This window comes from Heterodontus francisci, chromosome 23 (assembly GCF_036365525.1).
Source record: "Heterodontus francisci isolate sHetFra1 chromosome 23, sHetFra1.hap1, whole genome shotgun sequence".
Lineage (NCBI taxonomy): Eukaryota > Metazoa > Chordata > Chondrichthyes > Heterodontiformes > Heterodontidae > Heterodontus > Heterodontus francisci.
In genome coordinates, this window is record NC_090393.1 from 65,589,201 (window position 1) to 65,602,053 (window position 12,853).

The 12,853-nt window shown below is 42.8% G+C and overlaps 1 protein-coding gene across 2 annotated transcripts in view; it reads left to right on the plus strand.

Annotated features, from left to right (window-relative positions):
* Window positions 1–246: 246 nt before the first annotated feature.
* The window catches only part of smpd4 (sphingomyelin phosphodiesterase 4), a 70,854-nt gene continuing 58,247 nt past the window's right edge, over window positions 247–12,853 (plus strand). Inside the window, exons 1-6 of one of the 2 annotated variants that reach the window (XM_068055436.1) lie at window positions 247–426; window positions 708–794; window positions 2,117–2,259; window positions 5,857–5,932; window positions 9,652–9,760; window positions 11,352–11,404. In XM_068055436.1, the coding sequence (XP_067911537.1) occupies window positions 388–426; window positions 708–794; window positions 2,117–2,259; window positions 5,857–5,932; window positions 9,652–9,760; window positions 11,352–11,404 (507 nt within the window). In that variant the 5' untranslated portion in view covers window positions 247–387. The remainder of the gene's footprint in view (window positions 427–707; window positions 795–2,116; window positions 2,260–5,856; window positions 5,933–9,651; window positions 9,761–11,351; window positions 11,405–12,853) is intronic. The other variant, XM_068055435.1, reaches the window with a different exon arrangement.

A 12,853-nucleotide genomic window follows, 5' to 3' on the forward strand; every position in this document is an offset into this window, starting at 1 on the left:
CACAGTTCTCTATTAAATAAAACAAGAAATCTCTATTAAATTCTTCCTCGCCACCCTCGCGTGCTCTCTGCATCTCTCTCTTTTCCAATCAGCAAGTCTTTCTCACACCCTTCCCCTCTCCTCCAATCACTATCTTTCTCTCATATCTTCTCCCTCTCTGCTCCAACCACCAGTTCGTTTTCATTCTCACTCTCCTCCAATCGGACCTCCTGTTCTTTGTGCCACGTGGTGTTGTTGGTGTCGCAGTTTGATGAGGTGCCGCGGCGGCGGCGACGACGCGGCGAATTGAAGCTGGCGAGCGGTTCTGGGTCCTGGGTTGGCTGGCGGGCGGTGCGACAGAAGCTGTGCGGTCGCTTGCTGCAGCGGGGTTGGGATTGTGGGGGGACCATGGCGGCCCTGCCCTTACAGCAGCCCAGCTACTTGCTGGTGAGTGTGTCGATCCTTCTGCCGCTGGCTTTGACAGAATTGAAATTCTTCAGATTTCTGACTTGTCTCCACTCGTGCCCGAACCTTTTCCTTTCATTGGATTATAACTTGCCCGAATTAAATTTTCTCTTCTGTCTGGTTCCTTTGAGACATCTCGCTGCTGAGTTGCTAAATCTCTGAACTTCTTACTCTCCAGTTTCTGGTGGTATTCAGGGTTCAGATCTCCTTAAAAGTAGAAGCTCCTTTTCAGAAAGTGAATGAATACAATTTTTTTTTTACAGGCTCTTCTGAAAGCAGATGGTGTGAACAAGCATCTATTTCAGCGATGCAATGAATTGTGCAAGGTGATTGAAGATTACTCTCCCAAGGTATGAATGAAGCTACTGTGTTGACCTTGTCTCTCTTAAACGCTGTCAATGGGCTACACTTTTACCACTGTCCCAGTACTTAATGGCTGGCCTATTCCACAATGGGGGACACAGTTGGGCCTGACCCTCAATCCCTTCCCCGCAGGCCATAAGTGTCTGATTTCTTTTGCCTGGGAGATTGCAATCCTGCTGTAGCCTTCTTGTTGCCCTGGCTGAGAGCTAATAGTACGGATGGAAAACGACTCCGGGACCACAACACTGAATGGATGGACTGTGAATGAAGGGTTGGCCATTTAAGACATGAGAAATTTCTTCACTCAAAGGGTTGTGTGTCTTTAGAATTCTCTACCCAAGACAACTGTGGTTGCTCAGTCATTCTGTATATTAAAGATAGAGAGTTATAGATTTTTTTTTAGGTATTAAGGGGTATGGGGATAGTGCGGGATGGTGAAGATTAGCCATGATGGAGCAGGTTCATTAGATTAGATTAGAATTAGAACATTACAGCGCAGTACAGGCCCTTCGGCCCTCGATGTTGCGCCGACCTGTGAAACCATCTGACCTACACTATTCCATTTTCATCCATATGTCTATCCAATGACCACTTAAATGCCCTTAAAGTTGGCGAGTCTACTACTGCTGCAGGCAGGGCGTTCCACGCCCCTACGACTCTCTGAGTAAAGAAACTACCTCTGACATCTGTCCTATATCTATCACCCCTCAACTTAAAGCTATGTCCCCTCGTGTTTGCCATCACCATCCGAGGAAAAAGACTCTCACTATCCACCCTATCTAACCCTCTGATTATCTTATATGTCTCTATTAAGTCACCTCTTCTCCTCCTTCTCTCCAAGGAAAACAACCTCAAGTCCCTCAGCCTTTCCTCGTAAGACCCTCCCTCCATACCAGGCAACATCCTAGTAAATCTCCTCTGCACCCTTTCCATAGCTTCCACATCCTTTCTATAATGCGGTGACCAGAACTGCACGCTATACTCCAGGTGCGGTCTCACCAGAGTTTTGTACAGCTGCAGCATGACCTCGTGGCTCCGAAACTCGATCCCCCTACTAATAAAAGCTAACACACCATATGCCTTCTTAACAGCCCTATTAACCTGGGTAGCAACCTTCAGGGATTTATGCACCTGGACACCAAGGTCTCTCTGTTCATCTACACTCAAATGGCCTACTTCAAATGTTCTTATATTTTCCCCATCCGGGGAGTCATTTTATTTTAAAGTATGTCTTTGGGCTTTTTAGCAGCGTTTAGTGATTGAGCTGCTTTGTGAACCTGCTTTATATTTCATGTTTTGGTGTTTCCAGGAACTCCATTTGATTTTCCCCTGGCTGATGGAGAGTGTGTTTGGCAACCATGATGGGACTGTTGCCGGTTGGAACATACGGTATTTGCAGGGCCGAGTGAATCCAACTGATTACGCCACTGTGGTTGAGTTCTTGGATCCCAGGTATGGCGATTCTTGCTTTCTTCTCAATGGGGAGGGATAGAGCTGGAGACTGTCTCCCCGGAGCCTGAACTAAAGTAGTTAGACTTTCCTGTTGCATGCTGCCTTTTTCACAGGCTTCTTGATTAGCATGGCCTGATATCTGCTCAACCAGGAGGTTAAAGCAACAGTATGTAGGCTAGTGATCTCTACACAGTTTGAGCTCAACTCTCACCTCTGACTTCACACTCCTCTTTTACTACAATGTCTGCACCATTCCTCTCCTTTGTGAAGACAGAGACAAAAAAACTCATTAAGAACCCGGCCCACATCTTCTGCATCCACGCATAAGTGTTCACTGAACATCTCTGATAGGCCCTACCTGTTCCTTAGTTATCCTCTTGCTGTTAATGTATTGATAAAACATCTGCGGGTTTTCCCTGATTTTTGCTGCCAATAATCATGTCCTCTCTTTTTGATTAGATTGATTAGATTAGATTAGAGATACAGCACTGAAACAGGCCCTTCGGCCCACCGAGTCTGTGCCGAACATCAACCACCCATTTATGCTAATCCTACACTAATCCCACACTCCCACCAAACATCCCCACCTGTCCCTATATTTCCCTACCACCTACCTATACTAGTGACAATTTAAAATGGCCAATTTACCTATCAACCTGCAAGTCTTTTTGGCTTGTGGGAGGAAACCGGAGCACCCGGAGAAAACCCACGCAGACACAGGGAGAACTTGCAAACTCCACACAGGCAGTACCCGGAATCGAACCCGGGTCCCTGGAGCTGTGAGGCTGCGGTGCTAACCACTGTGCCGCCCGCTTTTCTAATTTCCTTTTTTACTTCACCCCTGCACTTTCTATACTCCTGTAGGCTTTCTAAAGTATTAAAATATTTGTAATCATCTTTTTTTGCATTAACTTACCCTGTAAGCTTTTAGATAACCAGGGGGTTCTAGATTTGGCAGTACTATCCTTAGTCTTTGTGGGGACCTGCCTACACTGTGCCCGTAGTATCTCGCTCTTGAATGGCTCCCACTGGTTTGCCACTGATTTTCCTTCAAGTAGCTGTATCCAGTCCACGTTCGCCAGGTCACCTCTCAGTTTCATAAAATTTGCCTTCCGCCAATTTAGAACCTTTGCTCCTGTTTTATCTTTGTCCTTTTCCATGATTATGCTAAAACTAACCGTGTTATGGTCACTATCTCCAAAATGGTCACCCACTGTTACTTCACCCATTTGCCCAGCTTCATTACAGAAGACTAAATCTAGAGTTGCGCCCCCTCTCGTTGGGCGTGTTACGTGCTGGCTAGAAAAGTTCTCGAACACATTTCAAGAATTTTGTCCCCTCTGTGCCCTTCACATTGTTTGTATCCCAGTTGATATTGGGTTAGTTGAAATCCCCAGCTGTTATTGCCTTGACGTTTTTGCATTCTGAAATCTGCGTACATATTCTTCTATCTCCCTCTCACTATTTGGGGATCTATAGTACAATCCTAGTAGTGTGGCTGCCCCTTTTTTATTTCTGAGCTCAACCGATATGGCCTCGTTTGATTCATTTAGAATATCATTCCTCCTCAAAGCTGTTATTGATTCCTTAACTAATGCTACACCCCTCCTTTTTTATCTCCCTCTCTATCACCCCTGAAAATTCTATATCCAGGGATTTTGAGCTGCTATTCTTGCCCCCCTTTAAGCCAAGTTTCCATTATAGCAACAATATCATGTTGCCATGTGTCTATCTGTGCCCTCAACTCATCGGCTTTATTTACTATACTCCTTACATTTAAATAAATACCCTTTAACACTGCAAAATTCCTGTGTTGTACATTTTTAAACTTTTTTGCTTCTTCTGTCTTTCAGACTCTCTCGCTAATTTTGTTAATTTCTGCGTCCTGTTCCCTCCCTGCCTTGAAATTGTCCTATTTAGGACTGCACTCAGGTTCCCATCCCCCTGCCAATCTAGTTTAAACCATCCCCAACAGCACCAGCAAACCTTCCTGCAAGGATATTTGTCCCAGTTCATGAATTATGCTTTCAGCTGCTGTTTACATTTGCTTCTGTCATGTGTACATACAAAGTTATTAAAGTTTAATGTTGAGCAAGGGCTATATAAACACCCTATATTGCTGCTATTCTCTTCCTGTTCATGGCAGTCTCAGGCTGCTGCTGCAAGTGGGCCTTTCCCAATCTTGTGCTATGGAACCAGAGCACTCAACTGTGGGAATTATGTGATTTCACATTGTGAAGGATCTTAGGCCATATCCATCTAGTAGAGAAGCAATTTCTAGCATGAAGGAATGTGAGCGGCTCAGACAGGATTCAGGGTCTTCGGCCACAAGGAAGAGGCGGGCTGTAAAGTTTCCACAAGAGATAGAATGAAATACTCAGGATAGAAACATAGATCATCAAAACAAGACAGCAATTGACAAATTGTTCCAAATTAAACACGTACCAATACAGGAAACTTACAGGTCATTCAGCATCTGAGGAGAAAGAAAATGATCAGTTCTGACTGTTTTTCTCAGTCACAGCAAATTACTGAGTAGTTTGTTCCCAGTAAAATGATCATTGGGGCCGCCCAGCTTTCAAATACATTACGTTGGAACTGGAGTATGGAAAAATTAACAAGCATTGACCTAGTTAACCTCCCTTGCATCCACAATGTGTTAGTGAGGTGGTAACTGAGTGATCCATTACTAATCACTCAACCTTTTCTCCACTTTGCTGAATATTGTCCCATAGTGAGTGAAGACCAAGCACCATAATCAGATGTAATGGGGTTCGAGGGCCATTGGGATAATCGGACCAAGATGTATAGGTGAAAATCAGGCCCTATTTTAAAGCCACAAACTACCCTTATTTGTACATTTCCATTATAAATCCACGTTTAAAATATAAACTATCAATGTAAACTTGTCATGCTGTAACTACCCCTTGCCATAAGGAATGAATACACAAGGTTCAGAGACGGTGCTGGGAGATTTTCATGCAGATTTGTTTTATGGGAATATTCACTTGAGTAACAACTGGCACGTGGTTATAAACTTAGTTTTGTTCCCATATTCTCCCCACCCCCGCCATCCCCCATCCTCGAGGTATTGGCACTTATTGGGGGACTGAAGCTGGGATCTTGTACATTGTCTTTGGGAGAACTCTGTATCATGGATGTAAATTTTTTGGTTTTGTGACCTGAACCCTGTTAAATATTTGGCTGCTGCTGTGCTACTCTGACTGCCCTGGTCAATATTTACAGTCTCACAATATCACTAAAACCTGAAATAAAAACAAAGTGCTGGAAATACTCAGCAGGTCTGGCAGCATCTGTGGAGAGAGAAGCAGAGTTAATGTTTCGGGTCTGTGACCTTTCATCAACACTAAGCTGGAATCGTTGTTTGTGGAAGCTTGTTGAGCACAAATTGATTGCTTCGTTTCCCTATCTTGCAACAGTAATGACACTTAAAAGTATTAATTGGCTATCAAGCCTTTTGAGATGTCCTATAGTTGTGAAAGTGCTATATAAATGCAATTTGTTTTTATTTTACTCTCCGCTGCCTCAGTGCCTCTTTGACATTAATGAAAATTCCCCTTTGCTTGTGTTTGACAGTGGCCCAATGATGAAATTGGTTTATAAACTCCAGGCTGAAGATTATAAGTATGAATTCCCAATCTCGTATCTTCCTGTAAGTATGGTGAACTGAATATACTGATTTGTCCTGTGTTCAGGGGCAGATTACTAATACCAGTTAAATAGTATGTTGAAATACGACATTTTAAATGATTAAGTAGTAATCATGTGGGGGAGGATGATGTACATTACAGAATAGGAATGTGCAGTTGCTGTCATCATGAGCTGTGAGGATCAGTATGTCCCAGGTTCGATCAAGAAGATCAACTGAACTTAGCCATGCAGCAAAATCATACCTTGTGCTAAGCAGAGGAAAAGCAGCTAAACTTTTGATCACTGATTTTTGTTGGAAAGCGTGCTTTTATGGAGACCATCATTGCCATCAGGTCAAAATCTAGAAACTCCTTACTTAACGCCATCAATGGGAGCCCCATCATCACAAGGAGTGCAGTGGTTCAAGAAGAATGTTTGCCACCACCACCTTCTTGAAAAGCAACTATTTCAGTAATGGCAGCAGCCCCCACATCCTGAGAAACAATTTTTAAAAAGGAATTAGGCCAGACAGTGCTGCCCTACCCGCATTTCAACAACCTATAACAAACATTGTCTAGGCTCATATGAAGATAGAGGTAGGCTGCATCCTGTGGGGCACTTTCCAGGGAGGGAGAGCCTGCCCCATGCCGTAATGACTGGACTATCATGTCTAAACACTTCTCTCTCTCAACACCAGCCCGCCAGCCCCACCACCTCCCACCCACTTTCATAGCTGTGTAATCTCCCGGGAGAGGCAAAAACCCAAGGCCAGTAAGAGAAAAAATACTCCATGAAAAATTCCTCTCCAACCCCCTCAAGCAATCAAAACCAGTCCAGGAGATCACATGGGCCAAGTGTTATGTCATCTCTGCCCGAATCAAGAGCTAGTCCAGCTCCCTCCTGAAGGAAGAGAGTCAGCACCCATGCACCAGCCGGTATTGTTTTGCAGAGACTCATTACTCTCTGGGAAAAGAGGAATCCCCTAACATCCATTCAATTCCTACTCTCATAGTTTAAACTCGTGTCCCCTGTTCTTCCTCAATCTGATAAAACTGGAGTAAACTGTTGGTAGGAACGCTATCCAGCCCTTTATCAGGTCACTGCTCGAAAGTAAATAGACAGAGTAGTTGAGGTTCTTTCAGCTGGAATCATTCTTGTAACTCTCCTCTAGACCATTTCCAAGGCCACTATATCACCCACCATGTGGGGGAATCAAAACTGGGATCAATACTCTAGATGTGGTCTGATCAACCTGTCCAGTGTCAAATTGGTGTCTTTTGATTATTATTGAGTGATTCTGTTAATCCAACCCATACCCTGTTAATTTTAGCTATAGTTTCTGTACATTGGCTATGAACCTTCAGGGTCTGTGTACAATAACACCAAGATCATCATCTTTCTTAATCTCTTGTTTCCCACAAGTAAGTGTATTCTGTGTTGGCTCTAGCAACTGTTATGGAAGTGCTTCCATTTTTTGTTAAATATATTTTGAGGACTCAGTTAAAGTGTGGAAATGGATTCATTTTGGAAGAGTGAAGATTTCATAGATGCTGGACTTTTTTTTGTTGAAAGTTCACTGAAAGGATACTTAGAGATCTTGTTTGAAAACAACCTTTACTGATATCACATGCCTTAAGCTCAATAAACAAAAGAAACCTTGGTGACTTGGGGAGATGCTTACGGACAAGTGACGTTTCAAGATTTACTAGTGTCAGGAGGTGGGTTCACTTCTGAGGTATTGTTTTGCTTCAGCTGGGATGTGGACAGTGTTGAAAAGCAGTTTGTTTTGTAGCCTGCTGAAAAGAAACCCCCAGCTCATCTTTCCAGCACCTCTCTAAGAGATCCTGAGAAATCCAGTGTGTCAGCTCCTCTTTCTCTACCTTTTTGAAAAAGCCCTGCGAATCCAGAGTGTAATAACTGAAACCCCTGATGCCACATTTCTCCTGGAAAACCTACCAGACTATTTTTCGACATCTCCAGAACAAACTGCCTCTGAAAAGACCCCAGTGACCTGTCTTCTTATACCCTGATGCCAGACCAAAAGAGACAACTGACATCCTTCATATCTTTTTTTTCTGCACGAATACGCAAGTATTTGGCTAAAGTATTCCTTTTTTTTGTAAAAGATCTCTGCAGAGAGAATTTCTTTATTTTTTTTTGCCTGGTTGCTTGGTGGGGCAGGGGGGGGGGGGTGCGGTGGTGGTTAGTGGTATTTAAAACCAGAACTTTCATATTTCAATCTGTTAATGCTTTGCTTCGTTACTGGATAAGTCTTGTTTTATAATCTGATCATTCTGTTTGTTAAAGAAACCTGGTTGGTGTACTTTATTTTGGGATGAAGAGTAGAATCTATAACTATCAGTAACTGGGTAAACATTTAAATATATGTTGTGACTTGTGGAGAAGTGGAACTAGAAAAGACAGTGCACTCCTCCTGCCTTGGTCGTAACACAACATATATGACACTACATTGAACTAAATTAAGCAACGTTTGCTATTGTGTTGCCCACTCCCCTGGCACATCTAAATGTTTTTGGATTTGATTATACTCCTCTCCCATCTTAACCCTTGCACAGATTTTCGTGTCATCTGCAAAGTTCGTTACAATGCTCCCAACACCACTTTGTAAGTCATTGATAAAGACTGTGAAGAGTATCGGGCCTAGGACTGATCCCTGGGGTACACCGCAAGTAACATGTCTTCAGGCTGAACCACATCTGTTAACTACAACCTTTTTAACTGTGGGATTGGAGCCAGTTCCTAATCCAGTATTTCAAATTTCTACTGATACTTCACAAGATAGAATTGTGAGGGTAACCTAGTATGAGGTGACTTATCAAAGGTTTTCAGAAAAAGTCAGGTATGCAATAGCTACTGGATTTCCTCATCTGCGACCTTAATGACTTCATTTTTTTTTTAAAGTATTTGTTAGATATGACCGATCTTTTCATGAGCTGTGTTATGAATTTCTCATAGCCCCTTACCTTTCCCAGTAATCGCAAAAGGCATCTCTTATCCCTTCTCGCATCCTCCCAATAATGGATGTCAGGCTGATAGGCCTGTAGTTTCCTGGCTCTGATTTGTCCTCTTTTTTTTTGAAGATAGGAACTAAATGAGCTAGCTTTCCGTCTAAAGGAACTATCCCTAATTCTGAACTATTGAAGATATGGGCAGGGGTTCACAGTGCACCTGTCCCACCTCTTTAATCAACCTTTTATAGATATTATCCAGATATGGAGCCCTATCAATTGAATTTCCCTAATCTATTCAAAGTGACGTTACTATCTATTCTATTAATGCTATTCAGTACTGACCACCCCTCCTCTGGAACATAGCATCATCTGCAGGAGTATAGACTGATGCAAAATAGTCAGCTGGCAGCTTTGCCATAATTTGAACATCAGTTTGAATTTGGTCTGCAGTGTCCATTAGTAGCCCTATACAGTTCTTAATGATCTTTTGACATAACTAAAAAAGCTTTTGCTACTACTGCCACAATTACACACCATCTTTGTTTCCAGAGGTCTCTTGGGGAATTTTCTGTCCATATTTTATATATATTATATATAATGTGTGTGTGTACATTTATATGTGTGTGCATATATATATGTAATTTGTAAAGTTAAGGTTCATGTTGCAGAAGTTTATGTAAAGGGTAAACATGTAAACTATGTAGAGTTTGACACTTGCTTCTTTGAGAATCTCGACATTTACTAATCATGGTCTGTTTTTATAATCCAGGGTCCTGTGAAAGCTTCAATCCAAGAAGGTGTCCTACCAGATTTTCCACTGTATCATAACAAGCTACAGTTTCCTCTCTCGGGACTGGCCAATCTCAGTCTCTCACTCAGTATCCTCTCACTAGATTGTTTAAGGGGGAGAAGACTCTGTTTAACAGTGCTGAGTTGATGCCATTTATTCCCCTTACTGCAGTTTATGTTGTTTCCTTCTATACTTTGGGATTGTCGTGTATGTTCTGGTTCAGTTACTGTAGAGGAAATCTTTCAAAAAAATTACTTGAACCCTAGTCAGAGTGGCTGGAAATGTTGACTGCTGCTGGATCTCCCAGCTGTTGAGGTTCAATGCACTCATCCTGAGCTGCCTTATTAGTAGAAAGAGATGTAAGCATTATCACTCAAAACGTGAGTTATTTCAGGTCCCAGGATGGCTGTTTGGGCGATGACAATGTTTCACGGCAGTGTGTAACTGAGCTACATAAGACAGAGAGCCCTAACTTTGATTCCTGGCCTATGCTGCGTTCAGTTATCTGAGCTGGGATACCTAAGCGTGCTAATTGGTATCAGTAGTCTGAAATTGAGAACAAAAACCTATCAGGATTCTTGCTCATGCTGTCTGGTGACTCCCTCATAAGCTGTTCGGAGTATTTTGATGGAGTGGTTATGATACTGGACTAGAACCCCAGAGGTCATGAGTTCAAATCCCATCATGGCAATTTATGAAATCTGGTAACTTTTGGCAGCTGGCAACAGAAACCACAAAAGCTACCAGATTGTCACTAATAACCAGTAGGCTGACACATGTCCTTCAAGAAAGAACCAGATGCCCCTGCTGGATCTGGCCTGCATATGATTACTGTCCCACACTCTGGAAGTTGACTCGCTAGGCCCTCTGAAGTGGCTGCTTCTTAATGTCTTCTGTTCGAAGGAGAACAATCCCAGCTTCTCGAGTCTCTCCACATAACTATAATCCCTCATCCCTGGAACCATTCTAGTAAATCTCTTCTGCAGTCTCTCTGATGCCTTGACATCCTACCTAAAGTGTGGTACCTAAAGAATGTAACACAAGACTGCAGCTGAGGCCTAACCGGTGATTTATAAAGGATTAGCATGATCTGCTTGCTTTTGTACTCGATACCTCCGTTTATAAAGCCAAGGATCTTGTATGCTTTAACAGCTTTATCAACTTGTCCTGCTACCTTTGATTTGTGTAGGTGAACCCCAGGTCTCCAGGAGTACATGAAGAATGGGCACTTGAGTGCAGCTGGTGTCCATGGAGCCAAACTCCAAAAAGGAGATCAGGAACCCTGGCTGGGAGGTGTGAAAATTGGCCATAAAGTTGTTTGATTCACCAGCTCTGTTTGACAGATCTGCTAACGTCGTTTTACATTTCATAGTAAATAGACCAGATCTGACCTGACCTTTCCTAAGGCAACTGAAGCATCCAGTTTTACTGGTGAACAATACTCTGCTTACTGAGCAGAATAATTTTTTCTTTAAAAGAAAAAGCCTGCTTCTGGAGAACTGAGTCAGTTATTTAATTAAAACATTGTACCAATGTACAGACAATGCTCTTCATTGTGTGAAATACTTTGTGTCGGGTGTATCTCTTTATAACAGTCAGGAGATAAACCGGCAGTGGGAGGCTTTGACAGGTCTGCTTTTTAAATAAACTTGTTTGCATTCCTTAACCTGAGTGACCAGATGCCTTTGAATACTATCTCTTCAATTTTGCTATGCACCTCACCACACCACGGGTAAGTTGGTATTGCTGTGTGTGAGGCAGCACTGGTTAAAGGACAGAGATAATCCTGCTGCCCGGGCCTTTCGCCTAAACCCAGCAGGTTTGGCATGTCCTCTTGAGGGTGTTTAAGCTGTAACATGTTGGCCACATGTAGCTGATAATTCATCCGAAGACAAGACAGCTCCATCCTAATTGTGCTTATTACATAGAATTTTACAACACAGAAACAGATTTATCATCAGCTCTATGCTGCTGTTTATGCACCATACGAGGCTCCTTCCACCCTACTGCCACCTCCGTAACATCAGTCAATTCCACTCCTACCTCAGCTCGTCTCTGGCGCAACCCTGTTTTATGCCTTTGTTACCTCTAGACTTGACTATTCCTAATATCTTGTGGCCTGCTTCCCATCTCCCACTCTGCATAAACTTGAACTCATCCAAAACTTTGCTACACATATCAGCATATCCTAACTATTACCAAGTCCCAATCATCCATTACTCTCTGCTTATTGACCTTGGCTCCCAGTCCAGCGACACCTTTTAATTAAAAAAAAAAAAATTATCCTTGTTTTCAAATCCTGCTATGGCCTTGCCCCCTCCTATCTTTGTAACCTCCTCTAGTTTAACAACCCTCTGAGATCTCTGCACTCCTCCAGTGCTGGTCTCTTGCAGATCGCCAATTTTAACAGTTCCACCATTGGTGGCCAATCGTTTAGTTGCCTAGGCCCTAAGCTGTGGCATTCCCTCTCTAAACCTCTCTGCCCCTCTACCTCTCTCCTCCATTCAGACCCTATTTAAAACTTACCTCTTTGACCAACCTTTTGGTTGTCTGTCCTAATATCTCCTGGTGTGGCACTGTCAAATTTTGTTTGATAACTCTTCTGTGAAGCACAAGGGGCATTTTATTATGCTAATGGCGCTATATAAGTGCAAATTGTTGTGGTACTGCATCTTGCCCTGTCAACATATCCTTCTATTCTCCCTCATATATTTATTTAGCTTCTCCTTATTAGCATCTGTGCTAATTACCTTGACTGCTCCATGTGGTAGCGAGGTCCATATTCTCGCCACTCAATAAGAATAACAACTTTTACTTATATAGTGCTTTTAATACAAAATGCTCCATGGTGCTTCACAGGAGCATTATAAAGCAAAATATGACACCAAGCCACTTATGGTAATATTAGGCAAGATGGTCAAAGGGAAAGATTTTCAGGAGCATTTTAAAAGGGGAAAGTGAGGCAGAGAGCTTTAGAGAGGGAATTCCAGAGCTTGGGGCCTAGGCAGCTGAAAGCATAGCCGCCATAGGTGGAGTGATTAAAATCAGGGATGCTCAAGAAGCCAGAATTGGAGGAGTGCCAATGTCTCAGGGTTATGTGGCTGGAAGAGCTTAGAGATAGGGAGCAGAAAGGCCAAGGAGGGATTTGCAAATGAGGATGAGAATCTTCAAGTCAAGGCGT